At 47.1% G+C, this 20,474-nt stretch overlaps 1 protein-coding gene across 2 annotated transcripts in view; it reads right to left on the reverse strand.

The window, feature by feature from the left end:
• Positions 1 to 20,474, reverse strand: part of LOC135896685 (uncharacterized) — a 193,349-nt gene that overhangs the window by 22,378 nt on the left and 150,497 nt on the right. For both annotated transcript variants that reach the window (XM_065425172.1, XM_070536163.1), the window contains 2 exons: positions 15,920 to 16,057; positions 11,922 to 12,147 (listed from right to left, as the gene is read on the reverse strand). In XM_065425172.1, coding sequence (XP_065281244.1) covers positions 11,922 to 12,147; positions 15,920 to 16,057 — 364 coding nt within the window. The remainder of the gene's footprint in view (positions 1 to 11,921; positions 12,148 to 15,919; positions 16,058 to 20,474) is intronic.

Genomic DNA, 20,474 nt, shown 5'->3' on the forward strand with positions numbered 1-20,474 from the left:
CATATAAGGTCGTCAGGGAAGCCTTTCGGTGCATCGGTAACTACAGTAGGCGGAAATATCTCTTGGGGGCGCAAGAATGTGACGCATTTTATCAGCCGCGGTGTACGCACATTATCAGTCGCGGTGTGTGTATGTGTTGTGAATTATTTTGCTTATATCGGTTTTAATTCAACAAAGGAAAGTGGTGTCTCTGTATTAGCAGCATGAAATGGTAAATCTGCTCAATATATCTGATCGCTTGGCGTAGGGAGTAAAACATAAAGCATAAGAGCGCATGCTCGTGCACGGCCAACCTAAGGCAACCACGAAACATCTAAGCTGCAAGCGCTATGAAATATTTGTGATGCGCCGGCATCGTTCTCGTGCATTTCAAGTCTAGTAGGCTTCAAATTACCATATGTCTACGCTAGCCTTCCTGCATGAGGCCGTTGGCGCTGCTCAGCACAGCGATCACTGCTGTTGGTGAACCAGCACGATGCATATGTAAGCTGTGCGCTTCGGCATTGCCTTTTTGGCCTGCATACAGCCATAATATATGAGAGGGATCGCATAAAAAGAATGCGATGCCTATTTTTCAGGACAAAATTTCCGTAATACGTGTGAGTGCGTCGTAGAGAACGGAACGACCACAACCAAAAAAAAATCGATTATCATCATTTTCAAGAGCAAGAGAAAACGGGCTAACGCCGCAATAGGACCTCGCATAGACACGCCGCACAGCGTTTATAAATATATAACCGCTGATGCCATATGCTTGGACCATGCGGTATATAGAACAAAGATATATGTTATATATCTATATATGCGGTATATAGAACAAAGATATATATATATATATATGCTTAGGACGCTCGCGCAGTTCGTAAACAGTCCCTTTGCTGGACAAGCCTAATTCAGACTGTACGGTATGCTGCTATTACTTGCCAAAACTACTTTATTCAGGGTAAAAACCTCATCCATCGAACCAAGTAGTCACGCAATGTAACCTGCAGCGAATAGTTTGAACGCTTGTCAAAGTATAACATCACAGCTCCTATCGTAGCAGAACGGTGCCCACGCTGTTACGATCGTCGCGTGTTTCATGGCTCCTAAACCGCAGCTTAGAATTAGAGGATAATACTGCAATAAGGTCACATTAATGACTAGAACATTCAGAAATACACAACTGATCTCCGAGGCTGATTGTAGGGTCAAATATGCGCGCACACATCGCGCTGCGTGTTCCGTCCACCTCAACGCCAGCAGAAATTCCGGCCATAACGCCTTAAACCACTTCAGCACGTCTCACAGAACCGTTTACCACGTAGGATACGCACGTCATACTAAACAGAGCGCACGACCGCGAAAACGAACGACAGAACCGACCGCCGAGCGTATACCTGCCATGCAAAAGACCGCTTTCACCCAAGCCAGTATGGCTCTGCTCATAGGCGGCGCCACTGAGCTCACAATATGGCGGCGCCTACGAAAAAACGGTCTATAGCCACCTCAGCCTATGCATCATCAATCAAGACCACTGTAACCGATCGTCTTTGGAAATGACTCAAACGTTCGTGTTTCTTTCCTTATCTTTTTATTTCTTGCTGTTTCTGCCTGCTTATGTTATTTTGTCCTTATCGACTTGAATGTTTTCTATTGTTTGTAAACCATATACTCACTCCCTCTTTAATGCCCATTGTGCCCTTAGAGTATAATGACAAATAAATAAATAAATAAATATGTCGCAGCTAAATCAGTACGCATAATGCGAACACCTGGCAATGTTGTGACAAGAGCGCGCGATTTCATTTACAGCTAGCTGCTCCACCACTTAAAAACATCTATTACGATGCAGACACAATGGCCTCGAACCTCTCCGCCCTTCGATATTGTTGTGAGCTGCTAAATTCAATAAACTGACTAAGTGCTTGAACTGAGTTGCGTACATTTAGGTGACTCGAGCTCACCTGAATTGCAAAAAGCTTACTGTTAACACCCGAATTTGTATGTTGTCTCTGGAATGCGTGGTTACGAATTCCTTTGGAGCACAGTTTTCATGCCCCTCTTCCTGCATTCAGCGTCAGCGTAACCAAGCGAACGAGCACAGTGAGTGTTGAAAGAACGAACTCGGAGAGCAGCACGGGAATAAGAGACGGCGTTAGCGAAGAGAACTCGAAGCCGAAAGCGGAGGAGGAAGCTACAGTGAAATCATTAGGCAGAAAGCGGAGGTGGAGAGTATGGCGAAAGGGTGAAAAGAAAAAGCAGATGCCGTACGGGGCTACGAGGTCGCGCTGTAGGAGCGTGCGGTAGAGTCACTCTAGTGTGCCGTCGTACACGGATGACGTCATTGCTAGGGCATGTGGCGTGCACTGTGGGATCGTGTTCACCGATACAATGCATGGAAAGAAAGCGCTGGCGTGTCTTTCGGACCCACATTTCATGTGCTACTTCGCCGGTGCTGCCACCGCTAAAGAATGAGCATGACAATGCGCCACGCGTGAGACACGGGTTCCTGTGTTCCCGCATTATTTTCTGAATAATGAGCGACGCAACAGGTGGAGTTAGAAACACCTGAAGAGTTGAGCTCAATTTCGCATTAGGAAGTGCCGCAATCATTGGGGATTTTTTCCTTGGAACTCCTTTTAAATTAAACAAGTTTTCTTTGACTGTCTATGAGAGCTACGCCTGAGTGAACACTAACCTTACTTTCCCATCGCTTGCCTGTAACTTGCTTGTAACTGGCCTAATTCTATATAAACTTACAAAACATTATGAACCTTCTTTTTACGGTATTTCCACGCGTGGTAAGAAGTTCGCTGTTATCGGTGAAATACAAGAAGTCTATTTTTTTTTTTCTGTTTGGTGAAACCAAAGGCCAGGTAGCGGGTGACATGTAGGAAAAGGTCCAAGTGGATGGGTTTCTGGCAGCGCTTAACATCCATTAATTGCGCAAGCTCTCTGGAAGATTATGAGTGCATTTTACGAGCTGCGCAAAATTTATGCAGCAGCCCTGACATAACTACAAACATGACGAAGATGAAATACAGCACATATTTAGAAAAACATCTGCCCAATTTAGGTGCAGTGTTTAATGCTTGTTAATTGAATGCTAGTTTTTATTTTTAAAAAACGCGTAACATGTGATCGAAGCTGTCGCGTAATTTTTTACGCTACGTTGCCCAGTGTCCCGAGGCCCCCCACTACGTTACGGGCACTGCGTACGCAAAGTATTTCGGTTTATTATGTCGCCTGCAATAAATTGCCTAATAAAGCTCTCCAGAGCATATTGTCACAGTTCATTCAACACAGATTATTCGAATGCGGGAAGTATCCTTGTACTCTGCAAGCACATACGAACAACGAAAGCAGCCTTCTTCTTTTACAGCCCACACTGTCGAGCACGTCTTTGTCTTCATCGTCGCCAGCGTGGCTTGATGCTGATGGAGACGCGACAATGTCCTCCCTCCAGAACGAGCACCGTCCCAGTGCTCACCGAATAGCAATCGGTGCATAAGCAGAGAGTGTTCGCGTTATTCGGAAAGATAGGGCTTCATGCGCACCACGTGTTCGTTCTCAGGGACATGCTGTCGGTGGCCAGTGAGACATGGTGTGTCAGAAATTAGTTCGTAGGTAGCGTCGCTAAAGACACGCAGAGCTTTATAGGGTCCGAAGTGTCGATGTATAAGCTTGCCCTAAAAGGCTTGCCTTCGTACAGGTGTACGAACCCGTATTCTGTCGTCTTGTTTATAAACGAAGCATCGGCGGTGGAGATTATACCATCGGGCGTAGGGGTCCCCTTGACTGTTGCTTATTCCGCCGCGCTCCAACTTGATTGCTTCGTCGGGGAGCTCAGTGAAATCAGCGGCGTCACATACTGAATCGCTGCAATCATGGGGCAGCATAGCATCAAGCATCGCTGTTACTTCTTGATCATGAGGAAGACCAAACGGCTTCATGCTTGTCGCTTTCTGGCACACCGTATTACACTGCAACTCTGACGTAGGGTAAAATTATGTCCCGATTCTTAAGGTACATGTCGACGTACATACTAAGTGTGTCTGCGAAGGTCTTGTTGAGGCGTGCCGTAAGCCAATCGCTTCCGGGTGATAGACTGTCGTCTTCCTATGCGCCGGGCCGCTGAGCGTGAGTGCCGTCCGCAGAAGCGCATCTGTGAATGTGGTTCCTCGGTCTTATGACCGCATATGGAACTCCGGGTCTAAGGCCGATGTTCTCAATAAAAGGTCCGTCCCGCCTCAGCCACCGCGCTGCTCAGAAGTGCTTTGGGTTTCGCGCATCAGTTGAGATAGTCACTCATGGCTATCTGTACTATTGTGGCTATCTATATATGCGGGCAAAACTAATCTTAGTGGCCGTCATCTCAGCTATGAACCCGCCGCGGTTGCTCAGTGGCTATGGTGTTAGGCTGCTGAGCACGAGGTCGCGGGATCGAATCCCGGCCACGGCGGCCGCATTTCGATGAGGGCGAAATGCGAAAACACCCGTGTGCTTAGATTTAGGTGCACGTTAAAGAACCCCACGTGGTCGAAATTTCCGGAGTACTCCACTACGGCGTGCCTCATAATCAGAAAGTGGTTTCGGCACGTAAAACCCCATAATTTAATTTAAAATCTCAGCTATGACGGCACACCGAGAGCCACCATCTTGGATTTGGGACTCAATAGGTGAACTTGAGAGGCTGCTTTTCCGATGTATTGATTACTTCGATGTCATATTCTTAATGTATTGGGCTCGGCATGCCAAACGTCCTGATCGGTCTTTTATGTTTGTTAGAAAAGATCTGCAGTTTTACTTGGCCAATCTTTGACATAAGTAATAGGCACGCTACAGCGGGGGACTCGAGTTTCATTTCGGCCAGCTGGGGTTCTTTAACCTGCAACAAATACACGGCACATGGGCTTTTCTGCATTTCACCACCATCAAAATGCGGTTGCTGTGGCCAGCAATTCATTGCGAGCCCTCAGGCTTAGGTAGTTCAATACTAGTGGCACCCGCCAGGTATGCTATCACGGCGGGCTCGTGTTGGTCAACCAAGAAAGGGAATGATAGTTCCTTAATACTTGGAAAGAGTGGCCGTATAAGTACGAGAGGAACATAGGGGTTGATCATACTACAGGCAGGCATTTCTTCTCTGGGATGGAGTACTTAGACTCTGCACGTGACAGCGTTCTACATGAATAGACAACCAATCACTCGGCAACGTCTTGCCACCGAACGACAATGGTGCCTGAGCCCTTGGTGCTGGCATCTGTATGGATCACTGTCGGTGCATCCTCCTGAAATAGCGCGACCACAGGGGGTGTTTGTAGGCGTTACCGTAACTCACTGACTGGTGCTTCATGTACCTATTCCCAAACAAACGCGACATCTTCTCTTGAGGCAGGTGAGTGGAGAGGCGATACATTGTATTATTAAATTAACATATTCTTAAAGAGGTCTCTCAATTTTTAATTAAATATTGATAAGGTTGTGTTTCTAAAGTGGGACATGACGTCACATTGTGACTAATTTTGTCTTATTCGCCTTCTTCAATAAGCGTCCTTTTAAAGATGTTCCTGCTTGACAGCGAAATGCCTCTAGTGGGGTTGAAATATCATAGCAATCCAGCTTTAGAAATCGTACTATAAAGCAAAATGATCTAAACTTGTTGCTGCACGTGAATCTCGCGTTGATCTATCAAAACTTCAGCATGTCCCCATTTCTGGTGACCTTGCACCACAATAAATGAAAATATAATTGTTTATTTGTCTGGAGTAGTGTATGTCATTTCTTCATATCATTAGCTCCAAGTACAAAATTCTCATCTGTGCACTGTTGCTTTTTCGAGTTAAGGAGGCATTTTGAGATATTATTCAACACTAGGTCTTGCATTGTGTAGACATGAAGTCAGCAGTATATAGGTTGTGCAGTCTATATTTACTCCGGTAAAGGATATATATATATATATATATATATATATATATATATATATGACATGACATAGCAACAACGGGTGATCGAGGAATGAGATTTTGTGTGCTGATATATATATATATATATATATATATATATATATATATATATATATATATATATATATATATATATATATATATATATATATATATCAGCACACAAAATCTCATTCCTCGATTACCCGTTGTTGCTATGTCATGAAGCAAAAAAAAAACAGAAATTCATTTCAGCTTGTGCTGAAATATGATTCTACACTGTCTTGTTAGTTTGGAAATTGGCTTTGCCACCAAATTATTATGCATGGAGGATGTTTATATGCATTAGTCTGGACAATGGCACAGAAGATGGCATGAGCAACAATGTGTTAACTTAATAATAAGCTCCTATGTCACACTACTGCTAAAATGACAGATTTACTGAGCGAACGTGTGTCTGCTTTTCTGAGTTACAGAACTCCCATGCCATCTGTAGGCACAGCGTTTGTGTTAAGCAAATACCCTTTCTTCCCATCACAATGTGGAATTCTTTTCTGGTTCCCACGTGATGTTTAATATAGTGTTACAGAAGTACAATCAAGCATTATGCAACACAAATTTTAGGCACAACTACTGGCTTTCAGCACATCACTGAACGTTCATTTTTTGAAAGCTACAAGCAGAACCTTTCATTATCATAACCACTTCCCTTCATGCCTTTCTACGAGGTGTAGGAATGCTACACATTCATTAGTCATTCCATTAAATATTTTAAACTACTTGTATTATGTATTAGGCATGCATTATGAAATAATATGCTCAAATATTAGAATAAATGCTATAATAGCAAAGTACATGTGCATGCATGTTTATATGCGTAAAAAAATGGGACTACACGCAGTGGTACCATTTGGCAAATCAAACAACCATGTACACATTAGGCAAACACCATTATCACTCCAAATGTTGCAACCATTGACACACACACCTGTCATGTTCTGGCTGTCACATATATTCACTCATTTTTCTTCCACTATGTGTTTCACGAACCACCGAGTACACCCACCATTCACCCAGCATGCACACCATTTACCCACCATTTACGTGTCACCCAGTACGTACATCCAGTATTCACCCAGCACATCCATCATTCGCCCACCATTCCCACAGTTCACCCATTATGTACCCACCATCCTCCCAGCACGCCCAGCATTCACCCACGATTTACACAGGTCACCCAGTAGTCCTCCCACCATCCACACACTACACTCACCATTCACCCAGCCCGCCCACCATTGAGACAAGTCACCAAGTATGTATCCCACCAATACATCCCACCATCTACCACTGTACCCACCATCCATCCAATATACCCACGATGAATTCCATCATAACCACCATGTTTTCCATCATGCCCGGCACATTTTACATCATGCCCAGCGTAAAATTGGTGATGGGCAATGCTGGGATTTTCAATAGGGATTGGACGGCATTCTTGTCCACAGGCGTTGAAAATTCGCCACAGCTGCAATTTTTATAGGGATCAGGTTTGACGCCTTCATGTCAGGCCACATGGCAGAAGAATTGATGCTCTTCAAAGCCATTATCATTTTTTTTGCTTCAACGTGAGTTCGCTGACGGTATGGCTGACACCATGCAAGTCTTCCAGTTGAGGCCGAAGATAACAGTATCTATGAGACTGAAACGTCACTGGCAGGATACTGCGACATGCGTACAAAACATTCACCGCATTTTCCTCGAGAGGTGCATGCTCGCACGTACGCATACTTATGTGTGTCCACCTCACCGCTTTTAAGTAGCTGTGCTTCCTGGACAAAAGTGTTTGTCATGCATTTGACGCTTATAGATTGTAACGCTGTGTTACATACTGGGTATCTCAGCTAACACACACCACCTACTGAAAAACATGACTCATTTTATTCACATTGGACCCAATGTATGTTTTTAGGGTCATCTCGAAAACCGCCAATAACATTTTAGACCCTACATTGAACATTTGATCGAAAGTAATTATCTAATTTTTATTTTGTTCGCACGACTGCCGAAATGTCAAATGGGGCATTGTACGGAATCGTAAGACACGTCAAACTAGGGATTTCCTGCTAGGTGCACATCGCTTGTTTTTTTTGTTATTTCCGACAACTAGAGAAAGCCGGCGAAATCTGAAAAACCCCATTTAACTGCGAAACATTGCTAAGTAGTCGTGCGGCCCCTTTCAGGTGCATTTGTGGGCTTCTTTCAGGCATTGAAGAAAACATTTACGTCGCACGTGTACAGCAACTAACAGAGGGATCGGGGATCGGGAATTTTTCATGATGGCCTCCAATTTTCAGCTTGGGAATTTCGCTCGGACTACAGCATTTGAGATGTTAAATACTTGTAACACACAATCACGTAATTAGGCAAAATGGCGAAATACAAGAAAAAATACTCTGACTTGCTCCGAGCGATGGTCATCAACGTCACCTTAATTCTCTCCATCAATGTTGCACTTGTATATTATGCGAAGCATATTACGAGAGCTCAACCCAGCTCCTCAGGCGCGGCGGTGTCGCCTTCAATACCACGTGACACCGTGACGTCACGACAGAGGAGAAACGGGGCTCCAACTCGCGCCGTCGCTCGCCGCGTCGCGGCGGTATTGGCGGCGAGGAGTTACGGAGTCGCCCTCTATCGGAAGCGCCTGGCTGGCGTAGTATGAGGGATCACGTGGCGCGCTCCTCATAGCTTTTGCTGTCAGCGCTCACTGAAAACACCACGCGCGAGCTTTCCCGGACATTTCTGTAAGCACTTTCGAAACGAGAGAAGTTTCTTACTGTCTGAATAACAATCTTGGGCAAACTGAAAGCACACAATCGTTTACAGTCGCTATCTCTTTACCGAATACGTACAGTGAACGCCACTGCGCGCGGTCGCCGCGATGGAGTCTGCCGAACCGGCTTCTTGCGTGAAAGGTAGGTGAACGCTGAGAGCAAACTATGTGAAATATGTTCTTATAGTGTTTGTATAACTAAATGGAGCGTAATAGAATGAAGCCTCAATGCAGCGATCGCGCAGATTCGCAGCGACCGACTGCGCATCTGCATGCTTGTCCGCGCACTGTTTCGCTTTCTCCACGCGTGCGTTTTCGCACCGTGCCATGAGCTTTAGGCCGCAGAATATGAGCATTTGACAGTATACAAGCAACCATTGTTGCGTAGGCGCTATCAGAGCTGTTCAAAAATAATTTCATTGTAGAGACTTCAACGCCTACGGGGACTGTGATGTGCCGTCGCGACGATTCAATCTTTTTTTTCTTCAAAATTCTTTGACCATTCGATACTATTTCTCGAGTTGCGTCGCACTGTATGTTTATCGGCGTTCTCAGCGTGCAATTTCCCGCTGCTCCTTTTTTGTAATCCAATGCATTAATTCATAACACAAACATGACCATATGCCATGCTTTCTTCAAATGTGCTTCTTACCGCTGCCTTTCCACTCCACTGAACTTGCCAGTATCTATAGTATCGACAAGTTGATAGACCAAACCGTCATGACATTAGTCGGGCAGCGGACTCGGGCGTGCGTCTCAGTGCGCGTTTTCAGAACATCGCATACCGGGCGCCGTAGCAGAAATCTCCCCCGCGTCTGTGCTTACTGCATACCCGAGTGGTAGCCGATGACTGTTTGACGGTTTTATGTTTCGCGAGCCAAGCTTCACACAGCTTCTTGTCCTGCGGCTACGTCTGAATAAGGCTGACACCGGCCTCCGTGACGTGCGTCCGGCCCTGCGGCACCGAGCAGTAGCCTACCATGTCGCGCGCCTTCAAGGGCAGCCACTACCTATTGTAGTGCTTTCAAGCGTTGTAAAGGAGACACTCGAAGCGGGAAAATTTCACCACTAAATGAAAACCGCAGCGTACGAGGGAATTTAAACTCGTATTCAGCTCGCTTCGGCGCGCCCGAAGCAGCCGACGCGGCCGCTATGTCCACGTGATCCCTCCTAGCACGTCGCGCCGACGGTGGCGCCAGCTTTTCCAGTGGTGGAGCTCGAGGCCAATATAAGCAGCTGCGTTTGCCTCTGCTAGACACTCACGAGGCGAGATGCCTCCTGGAGGCAGAGCTGCTCGTTGGAATGACAAGCGAAGGTTGCGGCGTGCTACAGAGACTGATTTTCTATGTGGCTTTGGCTCAACTCTTGCAAGATGGGCTGGGTGGGGATCGAACCAGGGTCTCCGGAGTGTGAGACGGAGACGCTACCACTGAGCCGCGAGTACGATGCTTCAAAGCGGTACAAAAGCGCCTCTAGTGAATGCGGTGTTGCCTTAGAAACGAGCTGTTTCTAAGGCTCAAGCGTGCGTCGCTTGCTCAGGCGCACATTTCGTTGCCGCGCCGAACGCTGCGTTGCTCGACGCTCACCGCGTCCAATGCGGGGCGCGTAGTCGCTGCGCGGTAGCCCATTGTCTTACACTCCTTGGCGGGTCGATGGGAACGCTGTCACGTTCCACTCTTGAAGGCGAAGCAGAGTAACGTATGAGTTGTTATGCGAAGCATATTACGAGGGCTCAACCCAGCTCCTCAGGCGCGGCGGTGACCATGAAATCACGTGACACCGTGACGTCACGACAGAGGAGAAGTGGCTTTGGCTCAACTCTTGCAAGACGGGCTGGGTGGGAATCGAACCAGGGTCTCCGGAGTGTGGGACGGAGACGCTACCACTGAGCCACGAGTACAACGCTTCAAAGCGGTACAAAAGCGCCTCTAGTGAATGCGGTGTTGCCTTAGAAACGCGCTGTTTCTAAGGCGTGCGTCTCTTGCTCAGGCGCACATTTCGTTGCCGCGCCGAACGCTGCTTTGCTCGACGCTCACCGCGTCCAATGCGGGGCGCGTAGTCGCTGCCCTGTAGCCCATTGTCTTACACCCCTTGGCGGGTCGACGGGAACGCTGTCGCGTTCCACTCTTGAAGGCGAAGAAGTAATGCATGAGTTGTTTCTTCGTCTAGCCGAACCAAATATAGCCAAGCAACAGCAGTTCACCAGGCTAAACAGTGGTTCAACAACTAAAATAAAGGCTAGTATGCTTCGCATCCTGGGCTTAACCTTAGCTAAGCGATAGCCATTTTTTTTTAACTCGGCAAACGTTGCGTAGGACATCTTCTATACCCTACAGTGCCAACTCCTTCCGAGCAGAATTTCGCTTTAGAGAATCCAGCCCTAACAAAAGATAGAATGCTCTCCTGCGATGTCACGCAACGCGGTGCACTTTGATGTATCTTCCTTAAATATCGATAGCCTTACCCCAGCCACATAGGTGACTGGCCGCAATTAGAGGTGTACTACATGGCACCATTTTGACTTTCCATACAGTGCCTAGTATTTCAATACTGTTATGGCCCCCGAAGAGCTCGCTGCGTTACTCCAGCAGCTGCATTATGTGTTTGGTTCATCCTTTTCCTCCGCCTCAAGCCGACTGCAGGCCGAAGAAATCCAGGCACCGCTCCTGATTTTTATATATATTGTTTTGCGTGGAAGATCACCATACCCCGTCTTGCTGCTACACAACGTCAGCACATCTTTTTTTCTAGGACGAAACAAGAAGACAATTTTGACGACTTCTAGTCCAGCTTTTCGACGAATACTGTAGCATAACATTACAGTGGATTTTATGTTTGCCACCATTCCTACTTAATAGGCGCTGTCAATTTGCGGGTGAAAATTTAATGTTATGTACGTTACGTAATTACGTTATGTAATTTCTACAGCTTCTAAGCAAGTGAAAACACTCCTTTGAATGTGGGTGTGTTGATTCTGGTCCTACTGCCGTTTACAATAAGTACGGGAATCTGATAGAAGTAAACTGACTATTACAAGAGAATAGGTAATTAGGAAACGAGGCAATTGCTAATAAAAAAATTGCATCGAAATCTCAATAAGTGACACACTACGATGGCCATGTTGCGTGATGCTGAGGCGATACCATGGCTGGTGCACTCACTCGTGGTCGATTCCGATGCCGTACTCCGTTTCGCGCTGCTGAGCGGCATGCTCCACGAAATACTCGAAGTCGGGATGGTACGGGGGACTCAGCGTGTTGCCTCCAGCCACGAAGAGCGAGTTGAACGTGGTGATGGCGCACACTCCGTCGGCGGGAAATGCGAACGTTCTGCGGGAGAAGCCGAAACGCAGCGTGCACAGCAGCCTGCCCACCAGCAGCGACTTTCCTGCGGACGACATACCATCAGCACGACATAAGCCAACGGACTCTTTTCTCACCAGAATAAAGAAAGGTTTTGCCTACCTAGACGGTGCGAGCTAACATTCTCATATATTAATAATAGCACACGCCTCATGTATGTATGCACAGGGTGTCCCACGTAAGTTGAGCCGATACATTAAAGATGAGAAGTTCGTCGGAAGCGAATTGAATTGAGCGCATACTATTGCACTGGCCCATAGTAACTCACGCTACTTTCTTGTTTTCCAAATAGCTCACTCGTCGTTTGATTATGCAACTTTTTCGTTATTGACTGAGGATCCCAAGTATGGTAAGCATATTTGTAGCGCACCTTCAGGGACCACCTATCGAGTTGTTTCCGGTGCGATACGCCTCACGTAGTCCTTTCTTCCGGGTTTGAAAGAAACCAGCAAAATATGAAAAAGAAGTCGCGTGACGGCGCGCTTGCGCAGTGGTATTGTGCTGCTCTCAAGCGCGCGTTGGGTGAACAAGATCGGCTGCATTGTAACTGTGAACCAGTGTCAATTCGATAGGTGGATTTATTGCTTCCCATAGGATAAGCTAAGTAAATGCGTAATTTCTGCCATTGTATTATTATGGAACAGCGGACAACCAACCTGGGTGATCTAAGCATCGGAAAGTGTTGTACTAATGCGGACAGGCGCCTTGGAGGCTAGACGTGTGCACGAGTTATACCTGCAAGCGTAGTTCTGTTTCCCTCTTATCCAATTACATTATTGCTGGCGATTTTTTTGCTTTCGTAGCCCGCTGCCTTCTTTGTTGAAATTTCATGCAAAATTTTTTGTTGGTGCTTGCGTTTTATACCAGTGCTAGTAATCGCATGTGGCGTTCTAACCATCAAATCTGCCGCTTTTGTTTTGTTTTTTGTTCCCTTCATGGGTTTTGAGAAATGAATTCATTGCATTTTTGACGAATGCAAGGAATACATGTCTTGGCACCTTCAGAATGGAAAGTCGACTGGTTTTATTAAATAAAAAGGCAAGTTTGCTGAGTGGCTGGGGTTGCACCTCAATAGGGCTGCCGCCTCGGTACCAAGGAAGACCAGGGGGCAATGGCCCCTACCGCGAGGCACGGTGAGGTAAACTGGATCCCGGAGCAAGGGTCAATGACCCCATCGGCAAGTAACGGCAAAGTGCTGGACGGTTCCGGATACTCTCCAGTGAAGCAGCTCACTCGACGATATCCGCGGGCTGACCAGACGCGACTTGGCGACGACGGCTCAAAGCATCCCGCTGCCTCATCCACAGCCAAGCTCGCACCGACCAGGTGAGCGCGGCGCTCCTCTTAGCCAGGCGTGCGGTGAGTCACGTGGTCAGGCGGCGGCCCAGCTGCGGAGGGCGCTTGCACCTACTTGCACCAAGCCGGCGGCAGCGAGCCACGTGATGCGTTGCCAAGGCTTTGGCGCAGGTGAGGTCAAATGAAGGTCAAATCGCTAGCGTCTGCGAAATTCGGCTCGACGCGGTTTGTGAAGCTTTCGCTTTAAGCTTAAGTAGCGCCATCAACAGAGGAAACAAACTGATAGGAGTGAACATACTGCAACATCATTGAAGCCAACATGGCGGCCCAGCGCGTGATCGCACGCCAAAGTTCGTGGTTCATTTTCGTGTTCCCGTGCTGCAGGCAAAACCACAGCAGCGCCGCTGAAGAAACATGCACCAAATAAAAACTACTGGAGTAGCTACTGGGAACCAAACCTCTCAGCAAATCTCGATTCTTTCTCCGCGATCTCGACGCAAGAGGTCACCTGTTAGACCATGGCTATGGCATCAAAAAGTGTTGGCTTGCCAAGCCTGGCTGCGTGACGTACTCCTCCCTCCTATATTTTTACTTCTCCCAAGGCGCCATCTACGATACATTCAGTAATGTGCTGACTGCTGCCATTTCTCCAGTTGATGCTGACGAACAGCGTTAATCTGTCGCCATCCATTGACATCCGTCTCCACATAAGGAAAGTAAGTGTTTTGGATATATAGAAATATGTAATGTTTAATTAAAGCTGAGAAGCACAACATCAACAGCAGCCAAGCAGCAGTGGAAAGCCAGAGCTCTCCTGCAAATCACAGCTCCGGTCGGCGTCGTCGTCCTCGTACTGTTAGCGGCAATACGAGGCGCGTCTGCTTCATTACATTGGCCCCGTGTGTGAAACGGAGCCATCCTGGCGACTCAGGGAGCATAAAAGACGAGGTGGTCGAAATAAGGCTTCAGTCGGCTAACATTATCTGTCTAGCGATCTCGACAAAGAAGGCCCGGCGATGGTGTGACGCGCTGAACGATATAGTTCACATAGGAGGAGGCGTCGATGATCCGGTACGGACTATTGTACCGCGCAAGTAGTTTAGAAGTAAGGCCGGGCATGTGAGGCGGTATCCAAAGCCAAACAAGACAACCAGCATGGAAGGTGGCGTGGCCTGATGACTGTCACGTCTTGCCTTCTGACGCCCCTGATTCTCGCTGGTGAACGAACGAGCCAGCTGGCGGCAATCTTCAGTGTGTCGGGTGACTTCTGAAATAATTGTGCACTCAGAAGCGTTAGGTCGGTAAGGCAGGATAGTATCTAGAGAACGCGAAAGCTCACGCCCATACGAGAGAAAGAAACGTGAAAAACCGGTAGTCGCTTGTGATGCGGTTTTATACCACGTTAGGATGGATAGTTGAGCGTGTTGGCTAAGCATGATTTCTGAAGTGAAGGCGCGATACGAAACAAATGCAAAGCAGTAAGTGGGAGGAGGCAAAATCTATGCAAAATCTTCAACAAAAAAGGAACATGAAAATAGAAGGTTGCTGAAACGACTGTAGTCAGCAGAGGCAACATAGCAACACACGGAGATAACGAAATGCCATGACGGCTATTATTTCTTTTGTTACGCTTCTTGTACATACCAATCATAGCACGCGCTTGCGCAAAGTAGTCTTTTTGTACGGAGTTTAAGAAAACTGGGTATGGTAAGCGGTCATCGATTCCCTCCGAATACCGATGAAATTAAATAATTTAGCGTGAACTGAAAGAAGCACGAGGGTTTCCGTTTGACTTCGTCCACGTAAGGGATTGAGTACTCCTGCATAGACGAGTTTATCACGTCTCGCGGTTCTAACCAACCATGGACGATGGGGCCTCATGTATACCGAGCCTTACAAGTTTTCTGTGCTGGTTTAAATTTCCCATTCGTTCTTTTTTTTGTAGGATAGTACACGCTGTCGCCTGTCGTATAGAAGGAGTGGACGTGGCGGCAAGCGGCAGTTATAGGTTGGCATAATAAGTGATACTCACTCATGCTCGCCAACACTCACTCGCATTCATAGTCGCTTCCATCCACGCTTACCGACACCGATTCCCGCTGGTGCTCGCCTCCACTCACAGGTACTCACTTAACACAGGTTTGCATGCGTTAACTCTGTAATGTGATGTGCAGTCTGATGCCATTAAAGATCCAACTCGCACCGCGCTGACCGGGTCACGTGCATGCGGTCAAAAACGCTCACGTTAGTGTTCGCGTGTGTGTTCCTGGGTGTGTACGTGTGTGTTTGTTCGCGCTCATATATGCTACGTCCACTTGTACTCGACGCCTCTCACTCCTGCTTATACTCACTTACATTCACTCACACCCTTAGTCACTCACAGACACCCTAGGTGAAACCTGTGAAATGAGTGCGTAGCGCTTATGAGGTAGGCGGGATGGGTGCGGCTGAATGCATATGCCGAGTTAACGCGGGAACTTGGCTCATTCTGCGCAACTCACGAGGTGCCTTGGTAGTTGGCGTCGTCGTCGTCGGGCTTGTAGTCGGGCTCGTAGGGGTGGCCGTAGAACTCGTGGTAGTCGTCGGACTTGGTGTTGTCCTGGGGCTCGTACTCCCCAAGGTTGGCAACGCGTGTGTTTCTGTGGAGGAAAAGAAAACAAGAAACAAGATGATGAAACAAGATGAAACAAATATTGCGGGAACTATCGATGGTGAGCGTGAAGGTAATCCAATAATACAACTCTTTCATTATTGAAGCCATTCACTTCGTCAAGAAAATGGTGCACTTGAAGGCATATATTTGTTACAGTGAGGATCTTGCGCAGCGTTTCTTCTTCCATTGCATAATTTCGTGGAGAACATAGTAGTGTACATCGCTACGCCTATATGCAGATTTTACGTGTGGGTGTTGTCTCCAGCGGACTGACTCCGGTGTGGACGGCGACTGCCCTTACCCTTTCGTATAACCCCCACCGGGTGAAAGAACGGCGAAAGAAGAGGAGCGGGGTGGCTTTCCCGAACGATACTATCTCTGCATGCAGAACTTCAGGCGTCCCAAGCTCTCAATCGCCATAGGCAAATTGGTTGCGGCAGAGCGCATGCCATTTGCACAGGCGCCTCTTCTACGTGATGAAATTACTACCACCATGAAAACGGGCGCTAGGATTAACGAAACGTATTCCCTTTTTAATGTTGTGTACCTTATAGATTGAAGCTTATGGAAGTATCAATTTATTGTCACGTGCAAGTGTACGGCTGCGCGTACAGAGACACAAAAGAACAAGGTCGTTAACCCTAAAGTGGTTTTCCTTCCAGCATATGGAAGAGCTTGCAAGCTCTATTAGGACGTTAGGCAACTTGGCGGAAGCGAAAGTAGCACACTCAGTCAGGTGTCACTAAAGAGAATAATGTCACTCAAAAGTGGTCTATTCGTAATGTATCACCAAGAAGGCTTATCGGATGATCCAGCAACAATCGGGATAATGCTGGAGCTCGCTACGTCCATAGATTGCAGTCGGACATGCACGCCGGCCAGTCTACGTGTTTATATAATTGTGACGTACGGTGTCTGCTGCAGCAAGCGTGGTCCGGGTAATCGCACCGAGATAACAGTGAAAGTTCTCCACGAGAGGAAGGAGCAAAATCACATTGGACCACGTACTCTATCAGTCGATCGATTCACATGGAACGCAGCGAAGAATGTTTCTTAAAATGTGTAAAGTTGAGCGGGACTCATATGCGATGACTTAGTGCGCCAATGTTCGGAATACCTCACATATGAGGAACGTGCTGTAGCCGGGTTTCTCTCTCGCGCTTCTCTCTGAACACGCTGCGCCATCTAGCGCCACCACTTGGAAGTGCTTGTGAAGAATCTTGCATGACATCCGAGATGGCGTAGCCTCCGAGACCATAGAGGTCCCTACAATAATTACTAGAGGAAACTCTGCCACTGCAGTTAAGTTACCATGACAGTAATGGGAAGTATACGCATTAGTCTAATCTTCGTGCTTGTGGATTCCAATGTTCTTGCGGGTTTGTTTATTACAGTTTATATGTCTTCATTGTCCTAAATTTCAGGGCACTATATACTTTAGCAGAAGTGCAGAAGACGCTTCGAACACGCAGAATCGCTACTAATTGCAACGGCGCAGATTGTCGAGTTAGGCCAAATCTACACGTGCCAAGCGTCTCAAGGCACTGGCTTTCGCGCTATAAATTCATAAAGGCATTTCAGTTCCAATATCCGGCATCTGCGCTCTCGGTTCTGCGTTGGAATCCTGCCATCGGACATTTCCAATAATGTTTATTATAATAATTGTTACATATTACCTTGCTGAAAATGTTAACAAAGCCTTTGAAAGACTAGGGTTTAGGCTAATAACATGTACTTGCCATTATTCACATCCTGGATGAACAGTCCCCATTTCAGCTGCCGAAACACAAACGCAAGAGTTCCCTTTAGTGGTTATGGTATGAAACGTTTTGTACCAGACTGTACCGGTGGCGCGCTGGTGCGTAAAAGCCGTGCACAACAACAAGGCTTCTTTCTCGCGTTTTCTTTTAGCCATGCTGCGGCAACTTGTGCTGCATCAGTGAAGTCAGGGCGCTGCCTACGATATGCGTGGCACGTAGGTGCTTGCGCACACGAAGAATTAATCCTTCAGTTCATGCTGGTACTCATAACCGCAGTGCGCTAAAGCGTTGGGCTGCTGTGTTTGGGAACACACGTGCCGATGGTTCGATTACGTCTGAGAAGAAAAATAAATTGAAAGAATTTCTCTTGTTGTTGTTGTTGAACAGCGCCATGAATGAGGTTAGACGCACAGCTTTCGGGATCGGCCCACCTTTTTAGACTGCCTCTATATTAAGGATAGACCTACACCTTCAGAGTGAAACCTCGACGACGAAACCCTAACAGAGACATCAAGAAGCGGCACGCCAAGCAGTGCTTCTGCGAGGGTAGATGAGCCAAGTTTAAAAATGGAGCTTAATAGACAAATATTCACCGTGAACAGTGCTTGCGGGTAAAGAGTTATGTTGGCGGCAGCGATGAATCATATTTTGTGTCGGCGTGTAGTGCAACCATAGTTTGTCGTATGAAGAGTACTTATTTCTAGTGTAAACAAATCACTTTTGTTGTGTTCATACAGTTCTTACAATGTCTGAGTGTTGGGCCCGCATGAACCACTACGCAAAGCCAGTGCTGTTATTCTCGCAAAACTAATGCCGTGTGCGCTCTAGCAGAAAATATTAAATGTAGACGGCTGCTTGTCTTTCTGCACCTGCACGAAAAGTACTGTACGAGGGCGAATTAGAAAGCATTGCCCCTTATTTTTATTAGCCAATATAAGGAACATACCGATAATTACAGATATGCGTACATTGCTATGTATCTTACACTATTTTTCCAACTAGTCCCCAGACCGATTCAAGACATTTGTACCATCTCAGCACTAAATCTGAAATGCTGCTGTGCTTTGTTGGCGTCAGTCAGCCACTCACGAAATCTACCCAAATTCTCATTGTCATGCAAGTCTTTGCAGCCTTTTGTGAACTCACAACACCGCCACCTAACACTTCACAAAGAGAGACACTTGACCCATACGTGGGCTGTATTTCCCTGCTGGATTTCGATGGGCGTTCGTCCTTTGCTCCATAGAAGACAAATCACACTTTCTTGCTGGCACGCCATTCACGTATGAAGCAAAACCGACAAGTCATAGGAGCACCGTGCCACGGAGGTAGCGGCAGATAATGCCGGGCCAAGAAAGGTCAACCGCTGAGAGTGCCTTTGTTGACATAGCATTTGGAGTCATAAATTGGCTTTAAAAAGTTGTGTCAAGGGCTTTCTAATATCCCCTCGTATCACAGTGATGGTCACCGAGAGATTTTCCAGGGGTGCAGAGTTTTGGGCTAGTTTGTTCGTTGCATCGATTGAAATCATAGCACTGGATCTACATGGACTTCTTTTAAAAAATGACAGGATATGCGCTACTATCAACCCATGAGGTTATCCCTTGATAAAAACACTTACTCATAATAACATGATAATAATGTTTAGCAGCGGTCTTTTCCATGCTTTGCAAAATGCGCTTGCAATAGTGAGAACGACAGGTAAAATACAAAGATTGTTTGGTGCATACATTCTTGTCCTTCTACGGGAGATAATTTGCTCCATCAATAATAAATTTGGCAAGAAGACGTTCGATGTGCGTGGGACTGGAAAAAGTGCACGGGTGAATGCGTATGGCTGGTGCACGGCGGCGGATGGCGTATTTCATAAGCAACAGGACCGATGAGTTTTAGCGGGTGGTCAGCAGGATCCTTTTACTGCTATGACGCCGCGGATCGAATTCGAGGCCGCGTGCTTGAGTCGCGAAGTGCGTGGACTTCTTGACGCTTACAGCCACAACAGGTGAAAATCGCGGTGCTGCTTAGGTGACTATCGCAAATGAACCTCTCTATTGTCTTGAAAGTCGCTGGACCGTTTGCTCACGTGATTGCGAGAGTGGTGAGGTAACCGCAATGAGCGGCTGACCTGGCTTGGAAGTCTCGGTGATAGGCCGTGCCTCGGGCACGCTTTGAATTATCGTTGTGTAGATCTGTTTGTCGCCGGATCACCTATGTCCGGAGAGTGCTTTAACCACAACATTCTGATACCCTGGCACCACCGTTTTTGATTTTCCCTGGCCCGGGCTTCAATCAGAACACCACGAGTGCTGCTACACCGAGGGCGTCCAAGAACCGCATCTCGACTCCCCTCTACTCAAAGTGGGCCGACACCCTGTTTTACGCGACAGCGTTAACGTGCTCGTGTCACACAAAATCCGGTTTTGTCGGCATCGGTGTCGGCGTCAGCGGCGTTGGCCGTAAGCGATATATTCCAGAAGGCACTTCATCAATTAAAAAAAAAGATCTTGCAAGATGGGCTGGTGGGGATCGAAGCAGGGTCTCCGGAGTGTGAGACGGAGACGCCACCACTCAGCCACGAGCTCGTTCTTTCAAAACAAGACAAAATCGCTTCTTGTGAATGTGGTGTTGCCTTAGAAACGTGCC

This window comes from Dermacentor albipictus, chromosome 3 (assembly GCF_038994185.2).
Source record: "Dermacentor albipictus isolate Rhodes 1998 colony chromosome 3, USDA_Dalb.pri_finalv2, whole genome shotgun sequence".
NCBI lineage: Eukaryota > Metazoa > Arthropoda > Arachnida > Ixodida > Ixodidae > Dermacentor > Dermacentor albipictus.